Raw genomic sequence first — 16573 nt, 5'->3', positions numbered from 1 at the left:
TGAGCCCTGCTGGAGAATCTCAACCATCTGAGAAAAGTGATTCTACCCGAAATTCATGGTTTTCAACCTCTCCTGAGCTCTCAGCCCACCAGAAGGTCCTTTTATTTATCTTTGGTCACTACTCTCCCCGTCCTTATTTTCCTGCTTCTCATTTTGCATTTTGATACCAAACTTAACCATAATTCTGTTAGGGACTTGACTTGAGCTGCTGTTTCTGTCAGTATGCCTTTCTTCCCCCTTTCTCTCTTCCTTTACATGTTCAACTTTTAGTGAAAGATTACATCCTTCGTGAAGCTTCCCTGACTACTCAAATTAGATTTGGTGTCCTCTTATCACTCAGTACACAACACCCTGTGTATTGGTTTGCCTTTGCCACCATAATGGGACCTTCTTAGAGGCAGAGTCTGAAATTACTTTCACATTTTGTGTTCTTAGTGCCTAGCACAAAGTGGGTGTTTTAGTAAATGGTAAATGAATAAGTAAGAAACAGGAAGAGGAATATGGAGGAAAGCTGGCATATAGAGAATTAGAAATGCAGGGTTCCCTCCCCCCAAAAAAGAAATATAGAGTTCCTAAATTTCAAAGTAAAGATAGATATAATGCCATGAATACAGTCCCCAGAAGGGAAAGTGTGTGTAAGGTGGCCATAGGAAGAGTTTTTATTGAACAACTGGAAATAGTATGTGAAGAAAAGAGCAAGGTCAAGTGGTCAGATGAACTCATATTTTAAAATAACCTGTGCAGAAGAAGGAAAGAAGAATATGTAACAAAAATCTATAGATGTAGGTACCGATATCTCATATAAAAGAGGAGTACAACCCTAAGAGAATAATGAGCTGAGGTTTTGAAAAAGGTTAAGGCTGACCTTTTACATTTTATATATAGAAGATGAAAACAGCAAGCTTGTTTGAAACAAACTGGCCCCCAGATGGTAGCCACACTTGCGGTGAGCGTGGCATAGTATACAGAAGTTGCATCACTATGTTGTACATCTGAAACCAAGGTAACACTGTGTGTCAACTATACTCAAATTTAAAGATTAAAAAAAAAACCTGACTCTATAATTGTATACAGAGAGTAAATGAAACTTCTTAGCTTCTGTTTTGTTTCTGACTTCTCTGACATGAAGAATGATCTCCACACAGATTAATAAAGCTGGATATAAGAATAATAATAGAAAGTTTAAGCCCACGATCAGAGAGGAGATTGCACCAGAACCTCTGGCTGCTCTAAATGAGCTCACATCACAGGTTCAGATTCCAAGAAAATGTGTTAATGTCATTGATGAGCAGGTAATCTTTGAGCAATTCTGGGGAATTGGAACACTTTTAGAAGACAGTGGAGGACGAAAGTTCCAAAATTATAAAACAAGAACATAGATTCCATAGACTTTAGTGAGCTTGATGTTACCTCCACAAAGATTCTAGAGATCAATTTAAAAGATTCTCAAATATTTACGGATGGAAAAGATGAGCAGTAAGGGTTACCAGCGTTTTCTAAGAATAATTCCTTCCAGATAACCCAGTTTCCACCTTTGGCAGGTACGCTGCATGCACAGATGGGAGAATGCTGTGCCTGTAATCTATCTAGACTCCCATAAGGTATTTGACATCCTCCGTTCTGTCATGCCGTGCTTGCAAACATGTTGGGGAATTGGACTGCGCTACGGGTCCAGGGATTGAACAGCCGAACTCCATCCTAGTTACTAATGGCAGCCTCGTGGGAAGTCTCTCACGGGCGGCTGTTTTTGACCCTGTTCCACTCATCAGTTAACACCTCCTCCTACTTCTCACTCTCAGCCGGCAACCTTGCAGTTTATTTCACTAAGAAAAGAGAAGCACCCGAATCTTGGTCATTCACTGCCAGATACACCAACCTTCCTGCGTGTGCTCATGTGCTCTGCCATCCTTTTTGTTCCATTACGTGAACTGCCAGTATTCCTAGCACCCGTCCATCAGATCCTCTTCATACTGCCCACTCACTGCTCCTGTAATTACCTCCTCTCGTTCTAGTTTTTCATCTGTGTTCCTTTCTCCATTGGAGAAACATGCTATATAAACATACTATTGTAGTATCTCAGGTTACAAACATGCTGTAATGTAACTTGTTAAAAAACAAAACAAAACAAAACAGAAGCACCACCTCTCCCATCCCATGTTCTCTTCAGCTACCCCCCACCTCCTTGCCACCCTTTATGGCAGAACTTCTCAAAAGAGCTGTCTTAAACTCCTTGCCTCTGCTTCCTCACCCCCTTTGCCACTTCACTGAGACCACTCTTTGACAAGGTTGTCAGTAACTTCCATGTTGCTAAATGCAGTGGTCAGTTCCCAGTTTTCATCTTACTCAACCTTTCAGCAATATTTGACACAGTTGGTCAGTCTTTCCTGCTTCAAGCTTTCTTTATCTGGTTTTTGGGAGGCACTACTCTCCTGATTTTTCTCCTGCCCTACTTGCTCTCCTTCTCAGTCTCCTGTGCTGGCTTCTCCTCCTCTCCCTGACTCAGGGATGCTAACTAACCCCAGGGCTCAGTCCTAAATCTCCTCTTTGCTTCATTTATACACATTCTCTAGGTCCCCACTGATCAGTATGATAGCCACTAGCCACAGCCCTGTCATTGCAGAAGGTTCTGTTGGACAGCACTGCTCTGGGTTATGTCATCCAGCTAGTCCTGTTTAAACACATCTATATGCTGATAACTCCCATATTGAGTCATCAATTCCAGCCTCCCCACCTGATCTCCAGTTCGGCATATCCTTGGTGTCCTTTGCTTGGTTTCCACACCACCTGTCAAACCTAACATGGCTAACATTGAACTTTATTTTCCCTCTCATCCTGCTCTTCTGTCAGTCTTGTCTATCACTAAGCAGTGCTGTTCCTCACACAGGCTTAAAAAACCTTGCAGACTCTCTGGGGTGGGAGGCAGGCAGGAAGGAGACTTCCGTTCTTACGGAGAAACAGTTCCGGGGGAAGACTTCTGTTTCATCTCTCCACACCTTACTTCAGTCCCTGGCAAGTGGGAACGAGTGACTTTTCTCACTCTTTGTAATACTTTTTAACTTCTCTTGCCCTCAACATCCAATGCATCAAACATAAACTAATCTCAAAGCCCTGGAATACTTTTCCCAGATGCTCACGTGACCCATTTTCCTACTTTATTCAGGCTTCTGCTCTTCAGACAGTCCTTGTCACCCTATCTGAAGTAGCATTCCTGTCACTCTGTACCCTTACTCTTTTACTTTTTATAGCATTTAGCACTGCCTGACATTACAATATGTTTGGTTTTTGTCTGTTTCTACCTTACTGGAATCCATGAGGGTAGGAATTTTGTTTTTGCTCTATTCCCAGTGCCAAAAATAGTAGCCGGCAGGTAATAAATGTTCCATAAATATTTGTTGAATTAAATGCCATATTAATGAAATTTCTAATGAAATAAAACTAAGAGGTATAGCTAATACACTGTCAGGTTTTTGCTTTTTGTTTTGGCCATTTGTGTTTTATACTTTACTGGTCCCCATATTAGAAAAACTTATTATTTTTCTGAGGTCGCTTATATGATTATAGATACTTTGTTATTATGCTTTTCATTTATTTTAATATAAAAATTCTGGTACTATTGTTGCGAGCAAGTTTTATTTATTATGACATTATAATAATAGTTGCATTAGAAGTTGAATATGATAGCAATAATGATGATTTTTAAATTTGGCATTTTAGCTATAAAGTAGAAAAAAGAAATAAGACAGGGTCCCTGTCCTTAAGGAATTCATGACCTCGGGGATAAGACAGTCATAAGTACCTACAGAGTGTTTGTATAGTTTAGAAACAGAGGCAAATACATATAATGCCCTTAGGACGTCTTCAGTCTATTTTTTAAAACTCTGTTTGCAGACGTCATGGGCACCCCGCGTAATACAGGATGATAAAAGTTAGAATGCAGCTGTGTTTATCGATGGTGGTGGCCGAGTAAAGGAGGTCACAACTGTGCTGGCTGATAGAATTGCAATCTTGGATAGAGTGAAACTCCATGGACATCCAAGCTGGGCTGTGCAAAATACAGATAAAGAAGCCATCCCAGTTTAAGAGCATTAGAGAAATCCCTCGGCATGGCCTAGAAATGTCTCCTGATAGCAGAGAAAAACAGATAGATCCAGTGGTCTGTCAGCTTCCACTTCTAATGGCCATGCTGAGTTCCCTGGAATCACTGTAGCAGCTCAAGACAGATGGCTCCACCTTGTTGTAGTCCGCACCAGGGGGTAGTCAGAGTCACAACAGTTAATAAAATACCATCTTTCTGCTCATAATTTGATTGATAGTTGCCCCTTCTATAATTTTAGAGTTGAAAATAGGTGGGTGATTTGTATCACTGAGGATGCAGCAGGAGCAGGTATGGAGGGTGTATTGAGACTTCATTCCAGGGCTTTTTCATTCGGTTGCAGTTGATGCACTGGCCATTGGTGCCCCAAGTGGGGTAGTAGGAGTGCAGTCTGGCCTGTGCTTGGATAGCTGTGTGCCTGACATGGGGCTGACCAGTTTGGGAAAATGTGTTTTTCCTGCATCACGCAAAGCCCTGTGTAGTCGCAACAGCAGCTAATCCCATTTCCTGCCTCTTTTATCCTCAAGTCCCCAGAATAACATGGTACGAGTACTGTTTGCCAAGTTGAAGGGAATTCAAGAAAGTTCTCTAGATTTGGGCATTTTGAAGGAATTAAAGATCATTCTGATTTAAAAACTCGTGCTTCGAAATAAACATTCATGGCTGCCTTGTACCTGTAATAAGGAAATATTTTTTATGCCTCTGCCTAGGCACAACTATAGAGAAGGGAAAACAGGTAAACTAAAAAGCATTTGTTGCTACCCCAGAAGTAGGAATTTATCCTTTAGTATTCAGAAATAGCCTTCATTGTATTGTACACAAAAGGTTAATTCATTTTTAAAACTTCAACAAGGATATGAAATTTGGTGGTAGTTTATTCGTTGTTTGGTTTTAATATTTTTCTGATTTTCATATATCCTTGAATACCTTTTGCTCCCACAGGAGAGTGATAACTTGGCTACCCGTAGTATGTATGTAGACGGTATTCCATTGCCTCCTAGATTCAGTGTTAAGCAGAGTGATAAGTTGGATTCTCCTTCCTTTATGGTTAACTGGTGGTTTACCTGGAGGTTATAAGGAGTTGGGAACAGAAGAGGAGTAGGGAGCCGTGATCAAGTTGCCTTGTTCAGATCAAGTATGTTCCAACACTTCCTCTCTCAAGACTCCATTGTTGGAGCTCTAGAAATTTTTTAGTGTGTTCTTGAGGTTTAAAAACTTAATTGGCTTTGTTTGTATCAAATATGAAGACTGGCCATTGGTTTTTGTGTCAGAACTTTGTTAAAATTATTTGTGTTTTACTATTATCATTAATATGTTTGTCTTTTTTTAATAGGTGAAGCTTTATTCTAAGAATATTTATTTCATCTGATTCATGAGCTCAAATTATAAGGACTCTAAATGTTACAGAAGTGTTGAGAGATTGGTAAGTATTTAATGTGATAGAGATGAGCAGTCAAAATACTTGTTTCAGTCTAAGCCTTTGAAACGACATAATTATGTGACATTAATTAAACCCCAAAGTACAAACAACTAAACTTTTCGTTAGTAGAGATGGATGTATAAATTTTGGCGTATTCATACAATGGCATATTGCATAATGGTTTAAAGGAACAAACATAATGTTGAGAGGAGAAATGAAGTTATAAAATGATACATATAGTATACTATTTATATACATTTTTAAAATAGTTAAAATAATACTGAATATCTTTATGGCTATAAACATGTAAAAAAATTATAAAAACATGTATAGAAATGATAAACATCAACTAAAGAGAGGAAGAAGTGGGGTGGGGTGTGGCTTTCCTGTACTGGAAGGTTTGATTTCTTTGTGGACACACACACACACACACATGCACAAACTGATCTGAACATAGTATAATGTAAATATTTGCTAAATCTGAGTATTGCCTATAACCACATGTTATATGTTCTTTGCACTTTTTGGGGTATTTGAAATATTTTTTAAAATCTTTTAAAAATACCATGCAATCGTCTTTTCAGTTGGCATTCAGAATAGCTGAAAGGCATTCAGTGAAATTCAATATTCTTATTAGATGAGCAGGAAGAAATGAATATTTCTTAATGTGCAAGACAAAAGTGTCCCCCATCACACCTACCAATGGTGTTCTGTTAGTGCTAGCTAATGCAGTTAGAAGAGTGGAAAGTGTGTGAATATTGGGTAGGAGAATTCAGAATTTTTGTTATTTGTAGATGATAGGGTTTTATATCTGGAAATTTCAAAAAAAAATTAATGAGAGTTCAATAAGAAGTTTGGATATATGATTACTGTATCAATATAAATATACTTCCTATTTGCCTCCTACATACCAGTTTTCTGTCCTAATTAGATTATATAATGGAAATGAAATCCCATTCAGAATAACAGCAAAAACTACAAAACACGCTGGAAGAGACCTAACAAGAAAGTGTAAAACCTATTATATGAAGAAGTAACAGCAATTTCTACCACAAGGACGCAGAGGATAAATGTGCAAGTAGTGTAAGGATGTTCATTGCAGCTCTGTTTATGATGATCAAAACTAGGAATAGCCTAAATATTCAATAAGAGATTGGCTGCATAGTTAATAGTACTCTGTATAATGAAAAACATGTTATATATACATGGAGCAGCATGCCAGGAAGAGAGAGTAAGAGAGAGCTCATGTGAAAAGATTTCCAAAATACCTATGTGAATCAAAACAGGTAATAGATATAATACCCTATTTATGTAACATGTAATCTATGTATATTTTATGTACATTTAAAAATCAGGAGTAACGTACATTTCTGCATATATTATAATGTTTTTTGCCGACCTGGCATCTTGTGCTTTTAGAAAGTGGGATTGAAATTATTTCCTCAGTGACTGTCATACCTAAATATTCATGTTAATTTTCATTATCTTAATTTCCAGAAAATAAACCCTAATTGTTACCACAATTTTGAAGTTTTTCACATTTTTGATATGCTAAAGTTGCAGTGTGCCTTGTAATGAGTGGTGTCTAGTAAGTGCTGGCAGCTGTCTGCGCTTGGTGAAGGGATTGTTCTTGCCTGCTCGTGAGGGAACTGGGTCATAGCTGTTCATATCAGCACTTGAGTTGAGTTACATGTATTGTCGGTATTCTATCTGATGAGTTTCCGGGTTTAAATGTTTTCGGAAACTTTCTGCTGATCCTGTTTGGTAAGATCAGGAAAGGGGTAGCATTGAAACTTACAGAATGATGTCAGCATCTTTGGAAGATAATCCCAGGAACAGTAGTGTCACACTCTTAAGAAATGGTGCATGGTGGGTGGTCTTGATGGCCTAGAAGGTAATATTGTATGGAACATTCTAAGTGATAAGAAGGTACTGTGTTATACTTTAATTGGCAGTGTTATTTGTTTTAGTGGTACACTAAATAATTATGTACCTTAAAATCTGTGACAAATTAGGCGAAATAAGTTAATAAAATTGGATAACTATGGACTGAATATAAATAAGTTTATATATTATGTACATATTATAATATGTAATTAGTTTATATTATTATAAATTATAAATTATTTGATTTATTGAATAATTTTACCTTATGAAAGCTTTATAAAAAGCCAATATTTATATAAGAGAGGGTATTGCTACATTTTGGGATAATGACTAATGTACATTTCATTTTTTATACTTTTTCCTAGTGATCAATAATTTTAAAAATAATGATCTTTGTTATGCTACAGAAGGGATTGTTATTGTAATAATACCTAGAATTCTGATGGGAATCCAGGACTTAAATCATCAGGCCCAAAAATGAACGGGAACCAAAGTAGTATTAGGAATTTCTTTGGTCTCTTCCTTTCATGTTTATCTGCTTCCCTTTGCATCCTAGTGGTTCATTTTCACCCAGTTGGCTTCTTCTGAGCCTCAACTACTTCATAATGACTACCACAGGCCCATCTTTATGTGACTTTTCAGCTCATCAGCTCTGTCCCTTAATTCAGATTCCCATGAGACAGAAGGAGCCTAATTGGCTGGATGCCTCTTTGCAAGCTGCATCATGCAAGTCACATCTCGCGGCCCCATGTTTGTTGGCTGCTCCTGAATCAGCTGTGCTTCGGTTGATTAGGGCTCAAAGGCAGTCCTTGTCCCTTGGCAATAGGCACAGTCCTGTGGTCCACTGCCTTCTCAGCAGGGGCTAGGAGGTGCCCCCCCCCCAAATGGGTGAAGAAGGACTCCACAATATGCATTTTATTTAATTTAATCTCTCCAGGTTAAAACATTTTTAAAGGTTACTGGATGTCTCAAAATTACTTTTAGCCCTAAGATGAAACTGTTTTGAAATTCTTTGGGAATTTTATCGTTCATGATTTTTCCTTTCTAAATAGTTACACATTTTTTTTCTTTATATCGGTATTTTTCTTCTCTAGTGTCTGCTTTACCTTTTTATTTTCTTTTATCTTAAAATGTCACATTGCCCTTTGATTTAAATGTATAGTAAGAAGTGAAATGGCATAACTTCAGCTTCTAGAATTCTTCTATCTTTATTTACCTGATGATAAATCCTTTTCCCTCCATTAACTGGACCCTGGTTGTTGAGGGGGAGGGTGTATCACTGACTGTCAGTTCCGTCATGTGAAGAACACTTTATATTTTTAAAAGATCCATTCATATTTTTAAACCATGTAGAGGAAGAATATTTTATAAGTAATGGGTTTATTTTTATTCTACAATGAAGCTATTTAAGAAGGTCAGGATTTACTTTAACTGCTACCACTCACTAGTGTATCTTCTATCTAGGTGCTTTCACTTCCTGTTCTTGGTTATGCTCAGGGATTATCAAACCCATGACTTATTTCTGCCATGTAAGAATATTTAAGGAGCACCTAACTAGATCAGAACTATGTCTGAAAATATTATAGGGTTAAGCACCAATGCCCAATAATTTAAAGTCAGTCTTTGGTTAAAAATAAAACAACCTTAGGGGAGCCTGGGTGGCTCAGTCGTTAAGCATCTGCCTTCGGCTCAGGTCATGATCCCATCGTTCTGGGATGGAGCCTTGCATCGGGCTCCCTGCTCAGCAGGAAGCCTGCTTCTTCCTCTCCCACTCCCCCTGCTTGTGTTCCCTCTCTCGCTGCCCCTCTCTCTGTCAAATAAATAAATAAAATCTTTTTAAAAAATTCTAAAAAAATAAAACAACCTTAAAAACGCTTAGTTTTAAACATAAATTTTTATTTCTCTAATCTTTTTTTGTAATATTTATTTGATAGCTCGGTCATGAGCATCGACAGTAACTCATTGGCACGTGAATTTCTGACGGATGTCAACCGGCTTTGCAATGCGGTCATCCAGAGGGTGGAGGCCAGGGAGGAAGAAGAGGAGGAGACACACATGGCTACCCTTGGACAATACCTTGTCCACGGCCGAGGATTTCTGTTACTTACCAAGCTAAATTCTATCATTGATCAGGTAACATTTTCATATCAAATAATTTTTTCACCAGTATATTATAGTTGATTACAGATACATAATTTCTGGGTTGCGTAGTTTCTGAGAGTTTCTTTGAGATAAAGCCCTATCTCTCACATCACTCCAACAAAGCAAGTGGCCCCATTTATGAACATACTGTTTATTTGAATACTTTTCAAAATGTCTGAAATGTCTTAGGATTATAAATGGCCTTTTTTCTAAAATGACCTCCTATATATTAAGCTTTTTATCCTAATATCAGTGTGAGATAACTGCGATTATTAGTAGAGACCTAAGATTATGATTCAGAAAAGCAGTTGCACTTTCAATAAATGTCAGATATGTTTTTGAAAGGTTAGCGTAAATTATATTTAGAGAGTTTACTAATTCTGGGGTGAAAGTAGAGAATCCTTAAACCAATAATTATTGGGTTCTTTAGCTTGTATATGTCCAGTTTTTTATACCTCATTGTGTTTGCTCAAAGTATGGTCTGAACATACAGTATTTTGCTGTTTCTTTATTATGGAATTAACAGAACTCTAAAGCTAGTTGGGAAATAGAGATGTCATCCAACCTTCTTTTGTGGATGAAAAACTGAGATGCAGAACATTAAATAACTCAGACAGGCTTAACTTGCAGCCCAAACGTGATTTGTGTCTTTACTTCATTTTAGTAAAAAACAAATATATATTTTATGAAAGAAAAAATTTACTGTCTGCTTTCAGGGGACTAATTAATGTAGTTAGATAATATTTCATTTAACTTGAAAAGATAATAAGGTCTCTGTAGCACCAATATGACAGACATTTTTCAACTTACAAATGTTGCTGGCTTTAGTTAGAAACTTAACTACTGTTGAAATTTCTTTGCTATCAAAGCATTTTGTTAATAAATACATATATTGGGTAAATACAGAGACTAAAATTAAACAATGCCTCTGTTTTCACTATATGCTACAGAACCTAAGAAATAAATATCAGGGAGTATTTGTTCATTGTGGTGTCCACCTGTCATGAAATTTTTCAGAGTACTTTCCAAAATATTATGTATTTTTACTCCTTTTCATGAATGTTATTTATTAAGTGCGTGACTTCATGTAATTTAATTTTTATATTTCGTATGGCTTTTCCATAAATAAATTTTAAAATTAGAAAAAATTATTTGTTAGATCATGTGTAGTGATTTTTATTTCAAAATTTTGATGATTTTATAAGCCTATCATGCTCTGTTCATTTTCTTAACCCACGTTAGAACATTTCAGTGCTTTTTCCCTTTTTTTTAGGATACCCTATAAGTAGCATCAGAAATATCAAATACCGAGGAATAAATCTAATAAAATATGTACAGATTTCTGTACATAATTCTATAAAACCTTGTTGAGAGAAACTAAAGACAATCCAAATAAATGCAGGACTACATAATTTTCATGTATTGGAAAAATCAATATTTGTAAGGATACTTGTTTTCTCTAAATTGATGTATAGATTCCAGTGCAATCCTAATCAAAATCTCAGTAGGTTTTTTAATGAAAGCTGTAGATGTTAAGATATAACCCGTATATCATAGAATTCACCCATTCCATATGTACAACTCAGTGGTTTTTAGCATAATCACAGATATGTGTAGCTGTCACATAGTCCATTGTAGAACATTTTCATCACCTCCGACAGGGACCTGGCACCTTTTAACTGTCACTCACTCTCCTATCCTTCTCATCGCCCTCAGCCCTAAGCAAACACTAATCTACTTTCTGTTTTATAGGTTGTATGCTTTCTCTTTTAAGTCATGAAATATCTTTTAAAGTATTCTTAAATGACTGAAATCATTCAAGTCATAATTACAACAGTATTTTTTCCTAGGGTAGTATCTTGTGTTCCCTCTTCCCCAGTCATTCACTTTTGGAATATCTGTAGCAATGATAGTAGGAACAGTAGAAGTAGAGAGCAAATAGATAGCCATTTAAAAAATAGGGCTAATCTTGGGGCGCCTGGGTGGCGCAGTTGTTAAGCGTCTGCCTTCGGCTCAGGGCGTGATCCCAGCGTTCTGGGATCGAGCCCCACATCAGGCTCCTCTGCTAGGAGCCTGCTTCTTCCTCTCCCACTCCCCCTGCTTGTGTTCCCTCTCTCGCTGGCTGTCTTTGTCAAATAAATAAATAAAATCTTAAAAAAAAAAATAGGGCTAATCAACATTTAACTAGTTAAACCAGGAATGGAGAATGATAATTTGGATCTTTAAGGGGAATTTAATTGTGCAAGTTTAATCACTTAGGGTCAAATCAAAACAGTAGATTCAAAGCTGTGCATTTCAGGAGGAACTTCAGCTTTATATCTGCTTCTCATGAATAGGAGCACTTCTTGGGTACTCTGAGCAAGAGACAAATGAAGCTCCTACCCTTCCACTTTTGTGCAAGGACTTTATTAATAGATATTTGGTATAAATAATTAAACAGACTTTTTATTGCTATATAATTTACATGTAGTGAATGTGCAAATGTAAAGTGTATAGTTAAATGAGTAAATACAAACACCTGTGTAACCACAGCCTATATCAAAGTTTAGAACATTTGCACCACTCTAGAAAAAGGTTTTGATGCCCCTTTTCAGGCAGCCTCTCCTTCCCCCACTGCAGCACAACCACAATTCTAATTTCTAACATCTAAGTGTAGTGTTGCTTGTCCTAGGACTTCATATAAATGGAATCATGTGGTATGTACTCTTGGGTCCCAGAGCTCTATCCGTTATGCGAAATCAGTAACTCACCACGTTTTGTTTCTGATCGGCATTTTGTTGTATGGATATACCACAGTTTGTTTGACCATTCACCTGTTGTTTAACCTCTTGGCTTTTGTTTCCATTCGGCTATTATAAATAAAGCTGCTGTGAACATTCTTAAAAAAGCCTTTGCGGGAATATATTTTCATTTTTTCTGGGTGAATATCTAGGCATACAATTGCTGTGTCAAAAGGTAGTTGTTTATAAGAAAGTGCCAAACTCTTTTTTCAAAGTGGTTGTGCCACTTCACATTCTCACCAGCAATGTATGAGAACTCTAGTTGTTCTTCATCCTCTCTGATATTTGACATTGCCAGCCTTTTTACTATTAGCTGTCCTAAGTGAATTTGAAGTAGTATGTCATTGTGATTTTAATTTGCATTTCTCTAAAAACTCATAATGCTGAGCACTAGTTCATGTGTTCATTGGCGATTGTACATCCTCTTTTATGAATGTCTATTTAAGTTTTGTGCCCATTTTAAAAGTCAGGTTGTTTGCTTAGTATCCAGTTGCAGTTTTTTTTTTTTTTTTTTTTTTTTAGTGTATTCTGGATACAAGTCTTTGTTGGATTGCAAATATGTTCTTTGTGGCTTGCCTTTTCATTACTTAACAATGCCTTTAGAACAGCAATTTTTTTGTGTAAATAGTGTGTATTGTGTCCTAAGAAATCCTTATCTTGCATCCCAAAGTTGCAAAGATACTCTCCTATGTTTTTTTTTTCTCTAGAAGCTTTTTAATTAGTATTTTTATTTTAGGTCTGCGATCCATGTTGAGTTAATGTTTGTGTACAGCGTGAGGCCGGAGCTACCGTTCCTTTTTCCCCCTCGTCCCTGTGCAGTTACCCAGTCGTTCCAGCTACATTTCTTCCTGAGACTCAGCCCTTTCCCCCCTGAGTAACCTTGGCGCCTTTGTGGCAAATCAATTCGCCGTATACTTGGGATTTATTTCTAGACTCTTCTCTTCCACTATCTATCATCTGTTTGGGTTACTCTGGCCTTTATAGTGTGTCCAGAAATTAGATGTGTAAGTTCTTCAATGTGTTCTTCATTTTCAAGAATGTTTGACTATTCTAAGTCCTTTGCATTTCCATATAAATTTTAGAAGGAGCTTATTATTTCTGTAGAAATGCTTGCTAGGATTTCAGTTGTGATGGCATTGAATCCAGAAATCAATTTGGAGAAAATTAACAACAATGATGAGTTTCTCAGTCTATCGGCATGGTGTAAATATCTGTTGAGTCTTCTCTAATTTCTCTGCCATATTTTTTTAATTTTCAGTGTAGAAGTCTTGTATATTTTTGGTTAAATTTATTCTGAATATTTTATTATTTTTGATGCTATCATACGTGGCATTTAAAGTTTTTATTTTCTGCCATTTTTTGCTCATAGAAATATAACTGATTTTTGTGCATTGACCTTGCATCCTGTGCCTTTGCTGAATTCATTTATTTATACTTATTTTGAAATTTTTCTGCAGATTCCCTAGGGTTTTCTGTGTACACAATCAAATCATCTGTGAATAATAATTTTACTTCTCTTCCAATTTGTGTACTTTTTAATTCATTTTCTTGCCGTTTGCATTGGCTTTTAGTATAAAGGTAGGTGGAAGTGATGAGAGTGAACATCCTGCCTAGAGTCTGACCTTAGAGAGAAATCATTCAGTATTTCCATTAACCATGATGTTAGCTCTGGATTTTTCTTAGCTGCCTTTTATCAGAATAAGGGAGTTCTCGTCTATTCCCAACCTGTTAGGATTTTTATCCTGAATGGATATCGGATTTTGTCAAATGCCTTTGCTGAATCTACTGAGACTATCTTTTTTTTTTTTTATTCTGTTAATGTGGGTGAATTACACTGATGGTTTCTAAATGTTGAAACAGTCATTTGCATTCCTGGGATAAACCTCATTTGGTCATGATTTATTATATACAGACATGTTAATCTGTTTTTTCTTCAGTAAAAGATAGCTCGGGGCGCCTGGGTAGCGCAGTCGTTAAGCGTCTGCCTTCGACTCAGGGCGTGATCCTGGCGATCTGGGATCGAGCCCCACGTCAGGCTCCTCCGCTATGAGCCTGCTTCTTCCTCTCCCACTCCCCCTGCTGTGTTTCCTCTCTCGCTGGCTGTCTCTATTGCTGTCAAATAAATAAATAAAATCTTTAAAAAAAAAAAAGAAAAAGAAAAAGATAGCTCTCCTTAAATAGCAAAAATATGTTCTTTTCAATGGTTAAAGATGCCATGGTTGAAGTTTTTTTTTTTTTTTTAAGATTTTATTTATTTATTTAACACAGATAGAGACAGCAGCCAGCGAGAGAGGGAACACAAGCAGGGGGAGTGGGAGAGGAAGAAGCAGGCTCATAGCAGAAGAGCCTGATGTGGGGCTCAATCCCATAACGCCGGGATCACGCCCTGAGCCGAAGGCAGACGCTTAACCGCTGTGCCACCCAGGCGCCCCCATGGTTGAAGTTTTATGCAGGCCTCTACAGGTTTTTTGAAAGAAAGTTTGTCCAACCGAAAAAGGAAGAGTTATCTTAGATTTTAATCTTGGCACCAGTATTCAATGAGATGGGTAACATCAGTTTGTGACCTAACTGCTTCAGATCTCCGTATCCTCATCAGGAACAATTTAAATATGTTAAGTTGGATAACTTAAAAGATCTCTTCCAACTTAAAAAGTATTTGTTTTCATATATCAATTGATAATAATAGTTTCTGATTTTTTTCTATACCCTGGTTATAAATATATACAGCTTAATTCTGATGTAATAGAAAATCACAATAATTTATTACCAACACAAGTGTGATAAATACTACTTTTTAAAACTTCAATATATAAATTTCCATATCTGTTCACACTTTATGAATGCTCTATAAAGTTGTTACTTATTTTTAAATGGACTAATGGCAGGCAGTACTTGGCCTCTGCAACCCTCTCCAAGGGCCACACAGCCAACCTTTTACCTAGATTTATTTTTTTGTTATTATTATGTTCAGTTAGCCAACATACAGTACATCATTAGTTTTTGATGGAGTGTTCAATGATTCATTAGTTACATATAACACCGGTGCCCATCACCTGGTTACCCCATCCCCACATCCACCTCCCTTCTGTAACCCTGTTTGTTTCCCAGAGTCCAGAGTCTCTCATGGTTTGTCTCCCTCTCTGAATTCTTTCCATTCTGTTTTCCCTTCCTTCCCTATGGTCCTCTGCGCTCTTCCTTATATTCCCCAAATTGTAGCAGCTACTGTCCTAGGAAAGGAAATGGTCCTGGCAAGCGCTATCTTTAAAGGCTCCCAAGTTTTAGTGGTTGCTGTGCCTGTGAAAATCCCTTCAACCTCTAAATGCCAGGATTCTGAGGGGCCATCTCTGCTCTTGTCCAGGGTCCCAACACTGAAGTGTCCTCCGAGCAAGGGGCATCTGGGTGTGTCTCAGAGCAGCCAGAGCAATGTGGCTGGCCCTCCTCGCTTCTCTCACCTATAGTAGACTGACTAGCCTGCCAGACTTCCCACTGAACGAGGAGTGAGTCTGTTTCATTTAAACACAGGAAATGAAAGAACAATCACAACTCCCAGCTATGGTAGAAAGAGGATTTTAATAAAAGTATAGCTTTTGCTATTTATGACCAAAAAAAAAGTTGTTACTTATTTTGCTGAGTAAAATATGAAGTTTCGCTGGAAAAGGTTATATATTTATCAACAAAACATTATTTAAAAATTATAGTAGGCTTCTTTTTCAGTTGTTTTCTGTGTAAAGAGAGTACTTTTTTCTTCCTACAGTTTTGTAGTATTGTCACTTTAATATATAGTACTACATAAATGACCTACCATTGTAATATATATAATAAGTATAATAGGAAAATATCAGACCTTTAGAAATACGCTACACAGTTCATTCCCTGGTTTATTCAGCGGACCATGAAGTATCTACTAAATGCCAGCACCTCTGCTAGATACAGAGATAGAAGAACAGAGACTGTCCTTACTAGAAGCTCTTAGCTTTTGAAGAGACAGACAGATTGATAAAAGGCACTAATGACAGAACAGTGTGAAAGTATTTGGGGAGTGCAAAGGAGAGGGCCATGAGGAAATGGTTCTTAGAGAAATTGCCATCTCTAAGTAGGAATTAGTGATGTAGAAAAGGAGGAAGCATTGGACCAGGGGAACTGCAAATGTGGACCTTGGAGGCTAGAGAAGGAAGACCATTCAGTGACCTAACAGGAGTTTAGTGGGTTAGAGCAAAGGCTGTATGTGCGGTTTGGGCGGTGAGAGGACTG

General features: G+C 37.3%; 1 protein-coding gene across 3 annotated transcripts in view; it reads left to right on the top strand.

Moving 5' to 3' along the window:
• LYST (lysosomal trafficking regulator) overlaps positions 1-16573 on the top strand; it is a 202315-nt gene that overhangs the window by 24465 nt on the left and 161277 nt on the right. For all 3 annotated transcript variants that reach the window (XM_045783612.2, XM_045783611.2, XM_087863139.1), the window contains exons 2-3: positions 5427-5516; positions 9335-9533. In XM_045783612.2, the coding sequence (XP_045639568.2) occupies positions 9342-9533 (192 nt within the window). In that variant the 5' untranslated portion in view covers positions 5427-5516; positions 9335-9341. The remainder of the gene's footprint in view (positions 1-5426; positions 5517-9334; positions 9534-16573) is intronic.

Source organism: Ursus americanus, chromosome 6, assembly GCF_024610735.1.
Source record: "Ursus americanus isolate L20-20 chromosome 6, mUrsAme1.1.p, whole genome shotgun sequence".
Taxonomy (NCBI): domain Eukaryota; kingdom Metazoa; phylum Chordata; class Mammalia; order Carnivora; family Ursidae; genus Ursus; species Ursus americanus.
The sequence above is the reverse complement of the archived record's forward strand: the minus strand, read 5'-3'. Positions and strand labels throughout refer to the sequence as shown.